The sequence below is a fragment of the Cnephaeus nilssonii genome, assembly GCF_951640355.1.
Source record: "Cnephaeus nilssonii genome assembly, chromosome: 19".
NCBI lineage: Eukaryota > Metazoa > Chordata > Mammalia > Chiroptera > Vespertilionidae > Cnephaeus > Cnephaeus nilssonii.
Genome location: NC_137090.1, coordinates 32,841,510 through 32,862,956, shown reverse-complemented (window position 1 = coordinate 32,862,956; position 21,447 = coordinate 32,841,510). Strand labels below are relative to the sequence as shown.

Here is a 21,447-nt window from a genome sequence, read left to right as displayed (position 1 = left end):
AGTCTTAAATGTACTGTGGTCATATGTCATGGCATTTTAAAAAAATCATCCAGATTATTAAGGTGCTTAAAAATGGCATGTTTATTGAAAAATCAGCTGTGAGGACAGCTGTCCTGCCTTTTTGCATGATATTGAGCCTTCAAGTACGAAACCAAAATTGAGCTAAGCAATTAAGCAACCAAAATAAGTTGCCAAGACGGGATTTATTCATAACTTTATGTAGAAATATATGCTAATGCATATTTAAGAAAATTTTCTAAGTTTAGCATTGATTTGTCAGTAAGTTGAAAAAAAATGCTGACATCAACATTATTAGGGTAGGGGATGAGGAGAAAATATGCAGAAACATTTACCAAAAGTGTGTCTATCACTGCATAGACTGGTACGTTTGGGTTATATGCTGTAATGTTATTTGATATGGGGAATAATTGTGGTTGGGCTGGTAAGTGACTCCCAAGGACACAGAAGGAAATCAGGGTTTTTATTGAAACTTGTTTGTAAAAATTTGCAGCCATTTAAGTGTGATTTATATAAAGGATGCTAGTGAATGCAGTCTTTTTTTTAAATGACATTTATTGTGTATTTCAGCAGCTAACATTTGTAAGCAGTGTCTGAGCAGAACATAAAGCTCATTCTAGATTGCTTAGCAAGGTCTCATGCTTGAGGAATTCTCTTGGAGCTTTTAATCCACTACTGTTGGATACGGCGAATCGATTGAATCTGGGAAGTCTGGGCATGAGAGCCCCACTCTCTCCAGTGTTTATAGTCTCCTCCATGATGGTCACATTCCAAGATATACTGGTAGCCACGGTATCCAGGATACTGGTAGCAAACCCAGCTAGAAAATCCAAAAGCACATTGGCCTATTAAAACCTAGTTAGGAACTGGTCAATACTCCAAAACAGCCTCTTTCCTCAACACATTGGTATGGGATGCTTTTAGGCTTAGAAAATGTGTCAGGCACCATTTGTAAGTAATGGCTATACTAAATTAAAAATTAACCTTGATCATGAAAAAAGGTATGATTAGTCAACAGAAATGATTCCATAGACTCTAGGGGAGTCTCAGGGAAAGAGAAAAACTGACCAAGATTGGTACCAAGATTTTGAGGTTCAAAATTACAAATAACTAGACTGTTACAGCCATAACAATATGATGCTAATACATGAAATTCGATAAGACGATCGTTGCTATATTAATAGTCGCAAAATTTACAGCTGCAAGAGTTACTTTGAAATGTGCTCCAACACTGTTTCTGCACTTACGCCCCACATTGTATCTTCATGGAACCAACTTCGTTGTTGAACCAACCCATGGCTTGCAAGGAAGGGTAATCATCACAGATCTCCCATTGGCGTCCAATAAAGTTTTCTTTCTCAAAGATGGTAATTTTGGACTCCTTATGATTCTGTAATCCAGAAATTTTTTTTAAAGTTAGTACCAGTGTTATGGCTATCTTAATTTTGTAATTACCATATTTTTCAAAATCAAAACACTCCTGGTTTACAGACGTACATGATCATTGAGGTAAAAATACTTCAGGCAATTTTTTATAAGAAAAAAATTTACCCATAATCCTGTTTAATACCATAATATTTGAAATGTACACATAACTGGTACTATACTTTGAAACAACAAAAGACTAATGAAAATATAACCGCAGGAAAAAAAAAATACTTGCAACACACAGCCAACCAAGGGATTAATATTCACTAATGTGGAAAAAGATCTCACAAATTAATAGGGAAAGTAAACGTGTGTGTGTGCGCGTGGTGTTGGAAATAATCTAAAAGTCCAGTAGGGGATGTGAATACAAGCATTTCTTAATGCAAAGACTAACGTGTATGAAGTACAAAAACAGCCAAAATTAGCTCTGGTGATAGAACGTGGGGAGGAGCAATTGATTGGAAAGGGACACCGGGAACTTTATGGGGTGATGGAATTGTTTTATATTTGAGTAGGGTATTGGTTACTTGGGTGTACATATTTTTTAGAACTCACCAGAGTATACACTTAGGAAAAATGCAGAGTTAAAGTGAGATGCAAACATCCAGATAAGGCAGTATATTTTAGATCTATAACTTTGGGTTGCCGTCTTTACTACTTGAATTTCAGTAGGATTATATATATATATATATATATATATATATATATATATATATATATATATATATATATATATAATTGAAGTCAAAGAGGAAGGGAGGGAGAGAGAAACATCAATGATGAGAGAGAATCACCGATGGGCTGCCTCCTGCACGCCCCCTACTGGGGATCAAGCCCACAACCTGGGCATGTGCCCTTGACCGGAATCGAACCTGGGACCCCTCAGTCTGCAGGCCCACGCTCCATCCACTGAGCCAAACCAACCAGGGCTTCATTCAGTAGGATTTTAAACTAAGGTGAGATCATTAACTAAAATCATGAGAAAAAAGTCACATGATATAGACAAATATTTGGAAAGGTTGTAGCCCAGCCTCACTCTTCCCTATATAAGGATCATTTTCAACAAACCGTTGAAGATCATCCTGCGTCTACTTGAACTCCCAAAGACTGGGAAGTATCCTAGACTGATGCAGCATTGAATAATGCTTAGTATTAGAAACCAGAAGGTTATGAATCAAAGATAAAAGACACTGGAAAACTTACCTGTTTCTTCAGTTATCCCACTTATTGAAAGGTTACTTCAGTGCCTCCCTGTTTCTGGGTAAAATGTGACACAGACTGAATTTTAACTGGCTAAGCATTTACTTTTTTACTGTAAGGCTCTCACTTAGTACCCCATTGCACTTTTTGAAGATCTGGGCTCTTGAGTATCCACTTCCTGCCACCTATAAATAGGAAGGCATTTACTTTTAGCTTAATGAAATTATTATCTAGTAAATAAAAATCAAATGGCAAACTTAGAACAGAGAGACCAGTGTATTTCTTCTCTTTTTTACTTTTCTCTTTCTTCCTGCCACATTTCAGCATAACTGATGAGAAGTAACCTGTTTGTCAGTCCATATGCACTCTCTCTTGCCCCATTCCCCACAGGCACAGAAGTAAAAATTTCAGAGACTCACAGCTGAACAGATGGGGCGGAAGGACATGAGGCGCTCAATGTGGTAGGCATTACTCCCACTCCAGGCATCCCAGCGAGGGTATTCTCCTCTCTCCAGGATAAACTGTTGCCCACAGAAGCTGGTATGCTCATAACCAATCCAGCTGCCAAAGACAATTAGTGGCGTTTGCTCCTGTTGTTCAGAGTCTACGTGGCCTCCGGGAGAAGGCATTTTTGTTTTAGATGTTAATAGTGGAGTAAAATATCAAGCCAATTCTAACAAAGCCATACAAAAGAATACATTTATCACATACTAGTAAGGTGGGAAATGAGCTGGCAGCCACACGAAGCAGGTTTATAAATGGAACATTTATTTTGGGATTATCCACTGAAAGGGTCTACTTCACTAGCCTGAGTAATGTGTATTAGCAAAGTCAGTCTAAAGTTATATTTCCTCTCTCTCCTAGTTGCCTTATTCTCTACTTGGAGTTCCAAGTTCAGGATAAAGTGACTGACTATTGCTTTGGCTCCAGCTAAACCTATTGGCTTCTTCCTAAGGAAGCCAAGGGTTGAATAGGCAACTGATGGATTACAGTCTCTTGTTTCCTTGTCACTCTGTGGGTTCTTTCTCCTGCTGTTGCATACCTATACCTTATTTATAAGACCCCTCAGATCATATTTTCACAACCAGGCTTCAGTTACTGACAATACCTTAAAGTATTATTCCTTTTAAGAAGTTAAAAAGCTCAATTTTGGTGGTGAGCAACTGCCTAGGGCCTAAGTACGAATGAGAGTCCTTAAGTGTTTTCAAGCTGATGATAAAGGCCTCGGCTATCCTGCCAAGAGTCAGAAGACAAAACAAGAGGTCTTCCCCACCGAAGAGATTAACCATCAACCAGAAACTCCTGGACGACTAAATATAAACCAACATGACTCTCTAGTGCTGTGGTTGAGTTCTTTTTTACACAGAGAAATTAGTGATGTCTGCTCTTACTCTGGGACATACAGGAGGGGAATTGGTTGTAAAGAGGCTGCAACTTGGCTGTTTTCTCTCTATTTTCTGCAGGCAAGAAAAACTCAAGGGTCCAGGGGCATAGATCTGAGTACTGTCACTGCCCCAACCCATGATATCTATTTCTTTTCTTTTCTTTTCTTTTCTTTTCTTTTCTTTTCTTTTCTTTTCTTTTCTTTTCTTTTCTTTTCTTTTCTTTTCTTTTCTTTTCTTTTCTTTTCTTCTTTTCTTTTCTTTTCTTTTCTTTCTTTCTTTCTTTCTTTCTTTCTTTCTTTCTTTCTTTCTTTCTTTCTTTCTTTCTTTCTTTCTTTTCCTTCCTTCCTTCCTTCCTTCCTTCCTTCCTTCCTTCCTTCCTTCCTTCCTTCCTTCCTTCCTTCCTTCCTTCCTCTCTCTCTCTCTCTCTCTCTCTCTCTCTCTCTCTCTCTCTCTTTCTTTCTTTCTTTCTTTCTTTCTTTCTTTCTTTCTTTCTTTCAATCCTCACCCAACGATATTTTTCCACTGATTTTTAGAGAGAGTAGAAGGGAGGGGGAGAGACAGAGAGAAACATTGATGTGAGAGAGACATATCGATGGTTGCCTTCCACACGCACTCCCAACCAAGGATGGAGCCTGCCACCCAGGTATGTGCCCTTGACTGGAACAAACACTCCCTTCAGTCCATAGGCTGACGGTCTATCCACTGAGCCAAACCGGCTAGGGCTATAAACCAATAGCCCTAGGGGTATTTGTGGGGTATTTCTTTAATACCCCACAAATCTAGTACCAAGCCACTAAGACCCTCATGTACCTTCTAGCTTTGAGTCACTAAATTACACATGTAAAGTCTGGGGGAACATTTTTCTTCCCCAATTCCCACCTTTATGGCCCCAAGTCTTAGGGGACTGGCAATAAGGGGCCTGAGGTTCTGCTGAGGTCCATACTCACGCGCCACATTCCACCTTGAGAGATCGGATATTATCAAAACTGCGCTCAGAGACATTTGGGCAGGGGCTAGTGAATTCCATCCTCTTGCCCTGGAAGTTCTCCTGGTCATAGATGGTTATCTGAAATGAGATTGAACGGAAAAGAGAGATAGAATGTGGTACATCAGGAAAAACAGAGTCCCTGGTCAACAGTGTAGCTTATGTGTGACCCCGTGTTTTCTATCACTAGCCTTAGCCCAGGATGCCCGATGAGGTCTCTTTCGCTGTAGACAGGATAGGAAGGTGTTTGAATTAATGCCACTAGTTGGTGGTGTTCACATGCCCAGGATAAGGTTAAGGTGTGGGAGATTGGTTTATGATAGGAATTAGAGGCCCGGTGCACACTTGGGGGGGTCCCTCAGCCCAGCCTGCACCCTCTTGCAGTCTGGGAGCACTCGGGGGATGTCCAACTGATGGCTTAAGCCGGCAGTCAGACATCCTTAGCACTGCTGCGGAGGCGCGAGAGGCTCCCGCCACCACCACTGTGCCAGCCCAGCCGTGAACCCGGCTTCTGGCTGAGCAGCGCTCCCCCTGTGGGAGAGCACTGACCACCAGGGGGCAGACGCTCAACGCAGGAGCTGCCCCCTGGTGGTCAGTGCGCGTCATAGCGACTGGTCGTTCCACCGTTTGCATATTAGCCTTTTATTAATAGGATGGTCTGTTAGGAACAATAGCTGGCCCAGTAGACAGACCAAGAACTCAAGGACTCTTAGTCACTATGCTTCCTGCATAATTGTGGCCCAGGGGCCAGGATTCTAGGAGGCCCCGGGGCTCCCTGTGGATTATTACTTAGGTTCTCCAGCCAAACGTGCTATAGAAACCTAAGGTATAGAGAAAGAGTTGTAATGAACCCTTTCCAGGCCTTGAATGAGAATTCTTAAACCTGGCTAGAGGACAACTAACTCCCAAAGCTGTGAACTGGCCTTCAAGTTGATCCAATGAAGAGGGTAGAGGGTCAGACTGAGAATCAGCCGCTTCAGGTAATAGTTACAACCAAGTTCAGGATGAGAGTCAGAAGACCTGGGTCCTATTACTTATTTTTGATCCGGTGGCAAATCTCTCCTTTCTGGACTCTCAGTTTCTCCACGGCATAGTTTACTCTGGGCTGCTCAACTTTAAGATGACTTTAGCGGCACAGAGAGGAGTTCAACTAAAAAACTAGGTATTATCTCCCACCCATCATGGGCTTCCAGGGTCATCCTTCTGTCCAAATGGGACATCCTAAGAGATCCTTCCTGAAAAAGCATCTGGACCTTGGTTGGACCTTCCCCTGTGAACTTTTCCATGCGGTGGGGGAGGGCTTACCTTCCATGGCCCCACGGACCCTGGCATGGGATTGGTTTGAGCCATTTTGGTGGGTGGAAGGGTTCCTGGAAGACAGAACACACACCAATGACATGGCCTCTGGGATGGAGACGAGGTGATGGAGCAGAGGGGAGAGTAAAGGAGGCTTGAAGTCCAGCAGGAAGGCTTTGGTTGGGATTCTGGCTCGGCTTCTCACTGGTTGAGTCTGTTGTCTTCCATCAGTAAAGCTTCTATGGCAGAGTTATTGTAAGGATAGGAAGCAATAATGCAGGTAAAGCATGGCACAGGCATCATGACCTCTTGATAAATGTAGCTCTTGTTCGCTTGCCAGCCTCCAGGTACCCCCTACAGGTGGCAGCATTGCCTCAGGCTCACACCCTAATGTAAACTTGGCAACCGTCTAGCAGATCCCTCATATCACCAGTGTGTGGTCTCGCCCTCACCTAGCTCTTCACAGCCCTCAAACTGACTGGCTGTGCATGGCCATGCTCCCATTCCCTCCCTACTTCTCTGCCTCTCAACACGCCCAGCTCCTCAGAGAGACTTGGCTGCTTTCCCCAGCCTGCAGCGGCTTGCTTTCTTCCCTGATTTCCAGCACTCGTCACAGTACCGATCTGTGTTCCTATTGACTATGTCCTGGAGAACATCTCAGTGGAGGGCCTGGGTCTCCTGAGTGAAAGTTGCAGCACCAAGCGGAGTCCACGTTGGGGCATTGGGAGGTTGCGGGGCTGGGGGCACGGGTGCCGTTGAAAAAAGCTTATTGAAGGGAGGTGAGGGAGAAAAGAGGACAATAATAGCTAACACCTAATAATGGCTCACTGTGCCAGACCCTGTCCTACATGCTCTACAATCTACATGCATTAAAACATGCAATCTCCACAACCAGCCTGTGAGGTAAGTACTATCATGATCCCCATTTTACAGATGAGGATACTGAGTCTCACAGAGATTAGGTAGACAGAAAAGGTGGTAGGAAGAATAAAGAAGGGAAGGATAAGGAGGGAGAAAAAGGGGAGGGAGGGACGGAGGGAGGGAAGGAAGAAAGAAGACAGGCAGCTGTGCGTCCGGGTTCTTGACTCAGGACAGCCATTCATGGCCCTTCCCTCTGTCTAGGATCGGGCCCAGGGACTGATGCATGCCAATTTTGTGATATATCTTTCCGTTCTGAACTTCTGAATAAGCATTTCCAAGCTCCTGCCCCCTATACGTTCTCCCTATGCCCTAGGAGCCTGTCATTTGTCGCAGCCCCCTGCCCCCTCCCAGCTGTGATGGCTCAGGTAGTGACTTTTGCCTTATTAGTGACTCCTTTTGGGGTGGCAAGAGAAGGCTGCCTCCCTGCAGAGCTCCCCACTCTTCTCCAGCCATCCTAGGAGGCTCTGACCACACGGCATGAAAACGAGGTCCCCTCCTGGGCACGTGTCCGCAGGAGAAAGGAAGGAAGGGCCAGAGCATCCCTCAGGCCTTCACTCACCCAGCTCTCGCTGCACAGCCTGGGTCTCCGTGTGGTGCCCCTGTCTCCGGGGCCCTGCTCTTATAGCCCTGAAGGCTGGCGGCCTCTGCCCTGTCAGCACTCCTCTTTCCCTCTGCTTTGTTCTCCCTGATCCCCGGAGCTTTGGTGGCTCAGCCTGCTGGGCAGGCATCCCTCAGGCCTTTGTTAAAACTCGGGAAACAGAAATCCAGAGAGGCCCCACTGCTGTGGGCGAGGCTGGCGGCAGTGGCTGCTGTGGTCTGGATCTCAAAGCAGCTGGGAGGCGGGTGCTTGTCCCCTGCCCTTCTCCAGACTCCTTGCGCCACCCCAGGCCCTTCCTAAGACCACGTGTCCTCTCCAGCACATCAAAATGCGCCTCACTTCCCAGATAGGAAATACAGTTTTAGTCTTTGTGGTTAAAAAACGTGAAGGATTATTTTAATTCTGAACTTTATTAAGAAAAAAAAATGGTTCACTCTGTTCTTGGGAATCTTTTTTGTATACTATATATTTATATATAAATATGTAAGAGTTATTAGTAAATTCAATTACGGTTGACTAGTAGGCATGCCTCTCCGTAGCTATTTTATTAAACGTTCATTTCAGTTTTGCAATCTTCTTTTAAAAATTTGGAGCCTATACATCTTTTTAGGTTTTTAATATACTGCTTTAGGCCCGTGGCAGTCTCACAGGCCCAAGGTACTATAGTAAGTACCCTAATGGGGAAAAAGATTTCGCTCAGGAAGGTCAGAACAATTGAGGAGGGTAGTGTAGGGGATTCATGGGCTTCCCCAGGAGCCCTGACAGGAAGAATGTATTGTTTAAGCATCTCAGCTACTGTGAGAAGTAGGGGTGAGGTGGAATGGAGCCCAGCAGATGCAAGTTCAAATCCCAGCTCCTGTCTGGGTGGCTTCGGGCAAGTCACTCAGCCTCTCTCAACTCCAAAAAAGAAGATAATATGTACCCGATACATTGCTGGTTTATTCTTACTTATTATCCTCCCCTCTTCCTGGTGACAGATACTGTAGAAAACCTGATTGGAGAAAAGAAACCCTTCCCATCATAGTTCTCCTAATCCCTCTGCCAGCACTTCAGCCTGTGACTCAAGGTTCATCAGAGTCCCCTGTTCTCAGAACCAAAACGCAGGGGGCAAGTTCTGGTATGTACACAAGTATTTGTAGATTTGGGCAGAATATTCCAACGGGACAGGCCTGATGCTAAGCACGATGCACTACGCCAGGATGTCTTTGCTGCTAAATAAGTTGGTGATGTCTGGATCAACGGCTGGCAAGGGACAGAGTCGCATTGCGGAGGATCACGGCAGTCTTTGGCCGGCTGGGGGCTGCGCAGGGCTTAAGGCATCAGGGCCCATGGCTGGTGGTTCTTCCTCACCTTTTCTTCTCTTCCTCCACAGAATTGGGGACTTTGATAAACACTTACTTGGTCATTCTTTCATTCCCTAAACCTGGCCTGGCTTAGGCACTCCCGCAATGTGTTCTCATGGAACTCTGTACTCCTCCAATTATCGCATTGATCATGCTGTAGAAATTCCTTAAGAAGCTAGAAATATTGGGCTCCAAGGAGGGGAACGGAGGCACTTGGGGCTCAGGTATAGAACAGAACTTTTCACTATATATCTTTCTGTACTCTCTGAGTTTTGAACAATGTGAACGTATTTTCTAGCAAAACGATTAAAGGTATTCTTGAAAATGAAGAAACTGCTCAGTTCCCTGCTTCTTTCACGAGACTTCAAGCAGGGGCTTCATCTCTCTCGTTCATCAACATCTGCAGCTCTGGGCATGACTCCTAGCTCAATTAAACCTTACCTGAGGATATGTTTTTATTAATTTTAGAGAGAGAGAGGAAGGGAAGGAGGGAGGGGGAGAGAGAGATGAGAGAGAAACATCGATCGGTTGCCTCCTGTACGTGCCCCGACAGGGGATTTTTTGCAGCCTAAGTATGTGCCCTGAGCAGGAATTGAGCCTGCCTTGGTGCACGAGATGACACTCCAATCAACTGAGCCACCCAACCTGGACAATAAATATGTCTTGAATAATTTAATCCATGGTGGGTTTTGTGACTTTATAGACACAGAGGTAACCATGATATGGCCATACTGACTTTAAAATATATATATTTCAGAGAGGAAGGGGGAGGGGGAGAGAGAAACATCAATGATGAGAGAGAATCATTGACTGGCTGCCTCCTGCACGCCCTACACTGGGGATCGAGCTTGCAACCTGGGCATGTGCCCTGACTAGGAATTGAACCCTGACCACCTAGTTCATAGGTCAATGCTCAATCACTGAGCCACCGTGGCTGGGCCCTGAATATATTTTATTGATTTTTTACGGAGAGGAAGGGAGAGGGACAGAGAGTTAGAAACATCGATGAGAGAGAAACATCAATCAGCTGCCTCCTGCACACCCCCTACTGGGGATGTGCCTGCAACCAAGGTACATGCCCTTGACCAGAATCGAACCTGGGACCCTTCAGTCCGCAGGCCGACGTTCTATCCACTGAGCCAAACCAGTTAGGGCTAATTTGGGAGCTTTATACCCTACTGAAGAGTTAGTACAGTGAAGACTGTTTAAGCCAACAGAACAGTGGAGCTTTTTAATGTTTGATTGAAAAGACCAAACACACATGCACAAAACTATTGTGTGTGTATATAGGGGGCGGGGGGGAAGGGGGTTGGAGTTACTGTGCAAACGATTTGCCAATATCCACCAAATATTGCTGAAGTCATACACAGCCCCAGCCTGTCTTCTCTCCACTTTCCTCAATTACCTTAAATCCGTGGAGGATGGAAAAGGATGACCAGATCTCCCACGCTAACCATGATGTTTTGCAAATATTACCTCAATATGGTTTTTAACCAAGTTCTGGAGGATTCCCCCTCTGACATTGCCTGGAACTGTTGCTTCACCTGCTCATGTTGGTTACCTCCAGCCCCCACCACCGTCTCTTCCCAGGAAAGTCAGGACACAGCCACCCCAGGAGTGGGAATGAAGGGAGCCACCACCTTGTAATCCTTTCTCCCAAGCTGGGTTTGGATCTCCCCTGTTTATCCGTAATAACAATAACTACAGCTTACTGAGCATTTACTATGAACCGGATGGTGCCTCTTTTATCTTCACAACAACTCCATAAAGTAGATCATTGTAACACCCATTTTACGGATGAGTAAACGGAGGTTCTGAGGGGCCAAGTTCTGGGCCAGGAAACCCAGTGGGGACTTGAATGCATGTAAATGTGACTCAAAGCCCATATTCTTTCCGCTGGGCAACCCTGTCCCTCTGACATGAAGTAGGATGATAATACCTACCTGACCCACTGACATCAGATGAAGGGCGATAAAGGTACTTAGGGCAGCATTAGGTACCCAGGTAGAGCTCAGGAAATGGTAACTACATTAGTAATTGCCCAAATCAGATCTCATCTTCTTCCAGATTTTCATAGACACAAGTGGGAGCAAGCGGCAAAGACTTTGGAAAAATTATCAGATTAAAAAGTGTTTTCTTTGAATTTGGAAAAGACCACATTCATTCAGTTTTTCTTTGTTTCCAGTATTTTTCTTTATTAAGTCTTAGCAGTGCATTCTGTCCGTCTAATTTTCCAAAGTGCACCGGGGATGTGGATTTTTGAACCCTGTTCTCAGTGCACACACTCATTGCACAAGCAGGTGGGGCAGCTGGGTGTCCAGTGGGATGGGCTGTTAGACTTGGAGATGAACGAGATGACTTTTGAAATGTAACATGATCGGTTTGAACCTCGGGCTCCTCAACACTAGGTTCCATGTCAAGCCTGGTGGATACTCAGAACGTTATGGATGGATGGAATGCCCTGGCCTTGCCTCTGGGCCCAGGGAGCCTCTCAGGATGAAGCTCAGTGTGGGAGGGTGAGGTCATGGGGCCAGGACAGCCGCTGGACTCAGCACTTTGTGGCAAGAGCAGAATGAGGCTGACCAGGCGGCTGAGCAGCACTTCTGTTGTTTGGGGATCAGCAGGGTGGGTACAAAGCAAAGGGCCTTGTCAGCATTCAGCCATACCTACCTCCCCCCGGAGGGCTGCTCCTGGGGGACCTTTATGGCCCTGTCCCTTGCTGCCCTTTTAAACAACCAAGAGAACCAGGGTTGGGGCTCCTGACAAGGCACAAGCACTGGGAGAGAAGCTGGGAGGCACGTTGCGCCTCCGGTTCTTTCCATGGTCACCCATTCCTCCGCCTCCAGGCGCAAACGGTGCCCACCTGCTTGGGGTGCTGTTGTGTTAAGAGACCAGCCTCCCTCGTTCCTCTGTATGTAACTGGCTTGAGGGCATTCCGACGCAATTCAATCCGATTTTCTTTCTTTTAAAATATGTTTTATTGATTTCAGAGAGAGGAAGATAGAGAGGGAGAGAGAGATAGAAACATCAATGATGAGAGAGAATCATTGATCTGTTGCTTCCTGCATGCCCCCTACTAGGGAATGAGCCAGAAACCCAGGCTTGTGCCCTGACTAGGAATTGAACTGGTTCATGGGTGGAGACTCAACCACTGAGCCACACCTATACCCTCCTGCACCTCCCCCCACCTTTTTTTTTAAACTGAATTTTTTAAAATATATTTTATTGATTTTTTTATAGAGAGGAAGAGAGAGGGATAGAGAGTTAGAAACATCGATGAGAGAGAAACATCGATCAGCTGCCTCCTGCACACCCCCCACTGGGGATGTGCCCGCAACCAAGGTACATGCCCTTGACAGGAATCGAACCTGGGACCCTTGAGTCCGCAGGCCGACGCTCTATCCACCGAGCCAAACCGGTTTCGGCTAAACTGAATTTCTTGATACTGCGTTTCCTCTCAATTGGAACTCTTAGAAAAATAGGTACGAGGATGGAATTTACCCTATGGGTGATGTTCAGCTCACTCTCTCCACTACAGAGGAGCAGTCCAACTCTGTCTCATTCAGAATGACCAGATTTAGCAAAGGAAAATACAGGACACGCAATTAAATTTGAATTCCGGATAAGCAGAGAATATTTTGTAGTGTAAATGGGTTCCAAACCTTTTTCTTCTCTCTTTTTTTTCCCATCACCATTTATCCCTCCTATACTCTCCTCCACCTCCACCCACCTTTTTTTTTTTTTAAATAGAAAATAATCCTTATAGTAAAAAATTATTTGGCATTCCGTGTTTTACCTGCCAACCGTAGTCTCCTCCCACCTTTGTCTAGCGTATTCTGTGATGCCCCTCTGCCAATCTGCTTCTCTTCTGTCCCCTGGAGATGACAGTGTAAAAAGTAACCATCTTCAGCCCTGGCTGGTTTGGCTCAGTGGATAGAGCATCAGCCTGTGGACCAAAGGGTCCCGGGTTCAATTCCGGCCAAGGGCTCAGTCCCCGGTGGGGGGCGTGCAGGAGGCAGCCAATCGGTGATTCTCTCTCATCATGGATGTTTCTATCTCTATCCCTCTCCCTTCCTCTCTAAAATCAATAAAAATAATTTAAAAAATTTAAAGAAAGTAACCATTTTCAGAAAGCCTTCCCTGGCACACCCAGGCTCACTAGCCCACCCACAGCATCCTATAACAAAGTGGAGAATAGAAGAGAATCAATAGGTTTCTAAGTGTTTTCCCAAATCTTATTTAATCTGCCCCAAACCTATAAGATGTGCTTAATGAACCCTATTCTATAGACTCAGGGAGCTTATGTTACTTACCCAAGGTCACACAGCTAGAAAGTAGCAGAGCCAGATGCTAAACTCAATTTTCTTTGGTACCAAAATCTGTATTCTTTACTGTGCTGTTTAGAGGAGGCCCTTACCCTTCACTGTGTGAGCAAGCATGACTCCCAGGAGCAGCTGTAAATGCAACTTTGTTTTCATCTCCTCTGCCCCTCTTGTTCCTTCAGCGGGGCTAGTTTCTCTCCCTTGCCCTGGATGTAAACTTGGCAGTCCGTGATTGTTTTCTGTCCACTTCTAGGTAATACAAGTGGATGAGTGGGTGGCTACTTTAAATCACAAAAAGACTGAGTGTTCAATAACCAAAACTTCCTTTTCCAATCAAAGCTAAGTCCTCTCCCTGCGCCCCCAGATAGGACGTGCTGTGGGCAGAAAGCCTGCACCCAGGGGAAGTGTACTCTTTTCTTTCTCCTGCGTCGTCAGTGGTTTCTGATCCTTCCAGGGTTGGAGGGAACGGGAGAGGAAGGAGAGCAGAACACTTCTTACTTGATGGTCCCTTGGTAAGGTGGCTTCACCCTGTGCCTGGCAGCTCTCCAAGGCTGCTTGTCTCGTGGGCACTTTCTGGTTCTCAGAGAGCCGCACCTGCAGTAACCTTGGCCCAGGTCTGTGCATCTTCACTCTGGCTACTGTTCCTTCTACAGCCCCGAGGCGCCTGGTGATCTACTTCGCGCTTCACGCTGCTGAGGACCCACCCGCCCTCTAGGTAGGAGTTCCAGTGGACTAAATCCACTCCAGCCCCATGCCGGTTCTTTCTGCGGCATGACCCACCTCTGGTCCTTTGGAAACACTCACATGTACTTTGCCACAGCAAATTGTGGCGTGTGGCTGATTCTTACTCAGCCTCCTCTATTTCGCCTCATCCCTCAGCGGTTGCCCAACCCAACTTCTGCCCTTTAGATGTCTAACTGCTGGGGACACACAGCAATCTCTCCAAGGGGGCCCCTGGGAGCCTTCTCCTCTGCCTTGAGGTAAGACTCTTTTTCACTCCTTTCCCTGAAGGGTGTGGGGTTCACAGCACAGCTTTCTCCCAAAGCTCTCTTCATAGCCCTGTCTCTAATCTCTCCAACTCCTTATATTCTTGGGGTGAGAAGGGAGGGTGAAGGGCCAGGACATCAGTTCTCACACACCTCCTTTGAGATGTCTGCATAGAGGTCTGGGACATGACTCGCTTTGGTTTCTGATATCTGCCACTTGCATGTCTCAGCCAACATTCCATGTTCACATCCTGTTACATACATGTATTACTTCACTGCTGCCTTCATGGTGCTCACCCACCCATACACCCTTTACTCCCAGCAGGAGACCTTATATCCTGTTTCATCAGGCATGGATTTCCGCAACTTCCTGCCCCTGGAACCTACAGTACCTGCAACACTATCTATTTCCACACCACCCTCACCTCTTCACCTCCAGTCTCAGATGTCCACCACTTCCTGTCCTGGGTAACAACATGTGCTTCCACCCTCCTAGGAACTTCATAACCCATTAGCCCCTCTTGTCTATAGTACTTAAAAAGGTAACCTCCATATTTTATTACAAAAGCACATATAACTTATGAAAATTCATATGTTCATAAAATATGTATAATAAATATTTTTTTACAAACCCAGCAGCCCTGCTACCTAGAGGTTACTGTGTTCAACTCGTTGAGCTCTGTTTTCTGCTTTTCACTGATTTTAGACATTATGTGCTGATTTCCTATCTTGGCAGATAGGATTCCAGCTCTTTCCCTCCCTCCCCTCCTGTAGGCATATTACAACTTTTGCTTAAACCCATACTGAACCTGTTTCTGTGACTTTGTAAATATTGTTTACTACTAGATATCATAACATTTCCTTTCTTGAACCACATTTTGCTTTTCCCGGAGTTAAAAATTGCCTTGTTTTTTTTCCTGTAAGTTCAGTTTTCCAGCACCTTCATTAAATACCTCTTAAGACCGTATTCTACATGCTCATACCTATCACATCATCTATCGGCCCCGTCTTTCCCCTGCAGACTTCCCTCAGAAATCCTGTTCCGTTCTAGGCGGAAGAACTTTCTCTCTATGCGGCTGCATACGTGTTTCCCGGCAACTTCTCTTTTTTAATTTTTTTTATTTTTTTATTTTTTATTTTTTTAAATTTCTTTATTGATTAAGGTGTCACATATTTGTCCTCATCCCCCCATTCCCATCCCACACCCCTCCCCATGGATGCCCCAACCCCCTGTTGAACTTAACCATTGGTTAGGCTCATATGCATGCACACAAGACCTTTGGTTGATCTCTCCCCCCTCCCCCCACCCTCCCCTATCCTCCCTCTGAGGCCCGATAGTCCGATCGATGCCACCTTGTTTCTGGTTCTGTTCTTGTTCATCAGTCTATGTTGTTCATCATTTCCCCTAGATGAGCGAAATCATGTGTCACTAGAGATATACTTATAAGAATTGAATGTGCGACGAGCAATAATAGTTATGCTCACAGGCAAATGAATCAGTCTGTAGTGAGTTTCTTTCTGGACCAACAGTTCTTTTGAGACCCAATATCAATGTCCACCAGTTCCTTATGAGTACATGTCGGCACTGACACCTCAGCTCTGGATGGTGGACAAATGGTGGTAATGCAGGTCCGACTCCCTCTGGTTTGGTCTCGGCCAGACCCAGGGGCACGGCTTCACCCGGATCCAGGGGCCCACGGCCTCACCCGGACCCGGGACCCAGCCTCACCCGGATCCAGGGGCCCACGGCCTCACCCGGACCCAGGACCAGGCTCACCCAGATCCAGGGGCCCACGGCCTCACCCGTACCCGGGACCCAGGCTCACCCGGATCCAGGGGCCCACGGCCTCACCCGGACCCGGGACTAGGCTCACCCGGATCCAGGGGCCCACGGCCTCACCCGGACCCGGAACCCAGCCTCACCCAGATCCAGGGGCACACGGCCTCACCCAGACCCAGGATTCAGCTTTACCTGGACCCAGGGCGCATGGCCTCACCCGGACCCAGGGGGGTGTGGCCTCTCCCGGGCCTGGGACCCAGCCTCACCCGGATCCAGGGGCAAATGGCCTCGCCTGAACCCGGGATCTAGCTTCCCCCGGACCCAGGGGCACGTGGCCTCACCCGGACCCAGGGGCGCGTGGCCTCTCCCAGACCCAGGGTCGCGTGGCCTCACCCGGATCCAGGGGCCCACGGCCTCGCCCGGACCCGGGACCCAGCCTCACCCAGATCCAGGGGCACACGGCCTCGCCCGGACCCGGGACCCAGCCTCACCCGGATCCAGGGGCACACGGCCTCGCCCGGACCCGGGATCTAGCTTCCCCCAGACCCAGGGGCATGTGGCCTCACCCGGACCCAGGGGCGCGTGGCCCCGGCAACTTCTCTTGCTGACATTCTAGGAATGCCCTTGGCTGTGTTTAGAGTTGACTCTGTCTTTCTCTTTCATAGTTTCGTTAAAGCACATTCTGTAACAGTATCCTGGAAATTACACACGGAAATACATTTTTTAAGGTCAAAATGTCTAAAAATGTATTTTTGTGCAGTCACATTTGATTGAAGGTTTGGCTGGGCATAGAGTACCAGTTCCCTACAAATTAGGAAGGCATTTCTCCTTTGTCTTCTATGTGCAATGTTGCTGCTGAGAAGTGCAATGCCGTTTTGATTCCTGATCCTTTGTATGAGACACTTTTCTCTTACTAGAAGTTTTTTGAAATCTTTTTCTTTTCTCTTTTTACATCTCCAGTGATCTGGGTTTCCTGAGGCTGTGCCTTGGTGAAAATCTTTTTTCTTTTATTTCCCCGGGCTTTTGATTGACTCTTTCAACCTCAGGAAAGGTATGTTCTCCAGGTCTTGGAAATGTTCCTGTGTTATTTCTTTGGCCGTTTTCTTACCTCAATTTAATGTGTCTTTTATTGATTGGAGGTTGGACCTCCTGAATGGATACTCTAGTGCAGTGGTTCTCAACCTTTCTAATGCCGCGACCCTTTAATACAGTTCCTCATGTTGTGGTGACCCCCAACCATAAAATTATTTTCGTTGCTACTTCATAACTGTAATTTTGCTACTGTTAATGAATCGTAATGTAAATATCTGTGTTTTTCGATGGTCTTAGGCTGTATTCTTTTTTTTTTAAATATATTTTATTGATTTTTTACAGAGAGGAAGAGAGAGGGATAGAGAGCTAGAAACATCGATCAGCTGCCTCTTGCACACCCCCTACTGGGGATGTGCCCGCAACCAAGGTACATGCCCTTGACCGGAATCGAACCTGGGACCTTTCAGTCCGCACGCCGACGCTCTATCCACTGAGCCAAACCGGTTTCGGCAGGCTGTATTCTTTACAGCGGTTCTCAACCTGTGGGTCACCTAAGACCATCAGAAAACACAGATATTTACATTACGATTCATTAACAGTAGCAAAATTACAGTTATGAAGTAGCAACGAAAATAATTTTATGGTTGGGGGTCACCACAACATGAGGAACTGTATTAAAGGGTCGAGGCATTAGAAAGGTTGAGAACCACTGCTCTAGTTAAATGCTCTACCACTGAGCTATATCCCCTCTGCTGATACTCTAGTGTTCTTATATTGTATTCTATTTTTATGTCTCTTTGTCTTTTTGTTCTGACATTTAAGAGATTTCCTTGGGTTTAGCTTTTAATTCTATATTAGTGCCCTATTGCTGCTAGAGCAAATTACCGCAACATAGTGGCTTAACCACCACAAATTTATGATCTGACAGTTCATGAGGCAGGACTGCATTCCTTCCGGAGGCTCTAGGGACCATCTGCTTCTGTGCCTTCCCAGCTTGTAGAGGCTGCCTGCATTTCTTGGCTCCTGTCCCCAGCCTCCAGCTTCAAAGGTAGCAGTTAAGCATCTTCAGATCTCTCTCTCTCTCTCTCTCTCTCTCTCTCTCTCTCTCTCTCTCTCTCTCTCTCTCTTATTCCTATCCTCCTGCCTGCCTCTCTCATAAGGACCTTTATGATTACACACCTAGATAATCCAGCATAATCTCCCCATCTCAAATCCCTTAATCATGTCTACCAAGTCCCTTGCCAGGTCAGATCATCTCCACAGGTTCTGGGAAGTAGAATGTGGACACCTTCGGAGGGCCAGTATTCTATCTACCACAAACTCTTTTGCCAAATTTGTTATTTTAACAATCACATTTTTAATATTCAAGAGCCCATTTTTGCCCCGCTGGTGTGGCTCAATGGTTGGGCTTTGACCTATGAACCAGGAGGTCATGGTTCAATTCCCAGTCAGGGTACATGCCAGGTTGTGGGCTCAATCCCCAGTTTGGGGTGTGCAGGAGGCAGCCAATCAATGACTCTCTCTCATCATTGATGTTTCTCTCTCTCCCTCTCCCTTCCTCTATGAAATCAATTAAAATATATTTTTAAAAAAACACAAAAAATGCCAGAATAGTTTTAGATTTATAGAAATATTGTGAAGATAGTATAGAGTTCTTATATACCCCACACCTAGTTTTTCCTATTATTAATATTTTACATTAAATTAATTTATAATTAATGAACCAATATTAGTACATTATTATTAACAAAAGTCTATAATTTATATAGTTCTCCTCAGTTTTCTCCTAGTGTCCTCTTTCTGTTCAAGATTCCAGCATGAATACTATATTCCATTTAGTTTACATGTCTCCTAGGCAATTTTTGTTTGTGACAGTTCCTTAGACATTCCTTGGTTTTTGATGACCTTGATGGTTTTGAGGAGCACAGGTCAGGTATTTGCGTAGAATGCCCCTCAATATGGATTTATCTGATGTTTTCCTCATTAGACTTGGCTAATGTGTTTTGGGAAGGAAGATCCCCAGAGGCAAAGGGCCATTCTCATATCATATCAAGGGTACATACTATCAAATGGCTTATGGCTATTTAGATATTCATCTTGAGCACCTGGCTTAAGGTAGTTTTGTCAGATATCTCCACTTGAAAAGTTACTTCCCCCCCTTCCTTTCCTTACTGTAATCTTCGGAAGAAAGTCACTGTGCAAAGCCCAGTGGTGAGCTATGCTTCATCTCCTTGGAAAGTGAATGGCTCCCGTTCACTTTTTGTCTTAAAGATCTGATTACAAGTTATATATGTCTGCTGGTTTCATCAATGATGAAATTTGTATTTCTGATTTTTGGTTTCCAGGTCATGTTCCTATAATTTTTTTTTTTTAATTCTCACCCGAGGTTATTTTTTTCCATTGATCTTTAGAGAGAGAAATGAAGGGAGGCAGAAGGAGAGAGAAAGAGAGAGAGAGAGAGAGAGAGAGAGAGAGAGAGAGAGAGAGAGAGAGAGAGAGAGATGTGAGAGAGACACATTGACTGGCTGCCTCCAGCATGCTCCCTGACCAGGATCGGGATCCAACCTGCAACTGAGGTATGTGCCCTTGACCTGGAATTGAACCCGTGACCCTTCCATCTAAGGGCCAACTTTCCAACCACTGAGAAAAACCGGCCAGGGCTGTTCCTATAATTTTTAACCTTACTCCTACGGACTCTTTCTTCTGCCCGTAAGCCTGCGCTGCTCCTCCACAATCTTCTGTCTGTTCCTGTTCCTCTTCCTGCTCCTTCCATGCAGTCTTCCTCGGGGTGTGTCCTTGACCGCTTTTCTCCTCTCATTCTATACTCTCCTTAGGTAATCTCATCTACTCCCAAGACTTCAACAGCTACTTGATGCTGATGGCTCCTAAATCCATATTTCAGGTTCAGACATCTGTCTTTGTATTAGTTCTCTAGATCTATTGTACAAATTACCACAAAACTGACTTAAAACAGCAAACATGTATTCTCTCATTAGGCCGGAAGTCCTAATCATGGTGTCAGCAGGGCTGAGTCCTTCCGAAGGCTCCAAGGCAGAAACTGCCCCATGCCTGTTTCATAGCTTCTCCTACTTGTCAGCCATTCTTCGCACTCCTTGGCTGGTAGATGCATCACTGCAGTCTCTGCCTCTGTCTTCCTGTGGAGTTCTCCTCCGTGTGTGTCTGTGGCTTCACACGGCCTTCTCTGATAAGAACACCAATCACTGTAATTCGGTATGACCTCACCGTAATTTACCTCATTTCACCTGCAATGACCCTATTTCCAAATAAGGTCACATTCTAAGGTTTCAGATGGACATGAATTTTGGGGAGACACTATTCACTATTCAACTATCGTTAGATGGCTTCCAAAGATTCCCCAACATAGCCAAGCTGTTCAGGTTCTCTCCACTGTCACTTCTACCCTCAACTTGACCTTTCTCTGATTTTTCTTGTCTCAGAAATTGCACCACCGTACATCTGGTTATCCAAGCCAGAAATCTGGGAATCAATCTTGAGTCCTCTCTCTTTCTCACCATCATATCTGACCTTTGACTGAATCTTGCTAATGCTACCTCCCTAATAGTTCTACATGTGCACACTTCTGCATCTCATTGTATCAGTTATCATAAGCATGTCCACAAGTACTAGGAAACCTAATGTAAACTGGCTGAGACAATAAGAAAATTATTTGGTTCACTTAACAGACAATAATGCAGTAAGGTAAGCTTCAGGCTTAGTTGATTCAGTGATGTTTCAATGAGCTGGGTTTTTCCCCATCTCTATTCTACTGACTTCAGTATTGGCTTCATTTTAAGCCTGGTTGCTTTCATGATTGTTGGATGTTTTCCAGTAGCAATTGGGGCTGTGTGATTCATTGTTCACATCTATCAGGAGTGAGAGAAAGAGAGTGGCTTTCTAAAGAATAAGAAAGAACTTTCCCAGTAGCCTCCAATATCCAAACTTTATGCCTTACTGGCCAGAATTAACAAGAGCTAACATTTTGTCATATTAGCTTCAAATATTTTTAAAAAATAATAAACCTTGCAGATAAAATGGAAGATTCCTTTGTGCTTCCTACTAGTTTTATTCCCCTCTCCTGCTCCTCAGAAGCAGCCACTATCATGAAGGTGGTGTATGTGCTTCCCATCTATGT

General features: G+C 45.4%; 1 protein-coding gene across 1 annotated transcript; it reads right to left on the bottom strand.

The window, feature by feature from the left end:
* Positions 1 to 6: 6 nt before the first annotated feature.
* Positions 7 to 7,828, bottom strand: CRYBA1 (crystallin beta A1). The gene is made up of 6 exons (XM_079798881.1): positions 7,793 to 7,828; positions 6,322 to 6,386; positions 4,979 to 5,097; positions 3,066 to 3,207; positions 1,266 to 1,408; positions 7 to 838 (listed from the first exon to the last, which is right to left on the bottom strand). The coding sequence occupies exons 2-6, from the start codon at positions 6,364 to 6,366 to the stop codon at positions 691 to 693; spliced, it is 597 nt and encodes a 198-aa protein (XP_079655007.1). The 5' UTR covers positions 6,367 to 6,386; positions 7,793 to 7,828; the 3' UTR covers positions 7 to 690.
* Positions 7,829 to 21,447: the final 13,619 nt, after the last annotated feature.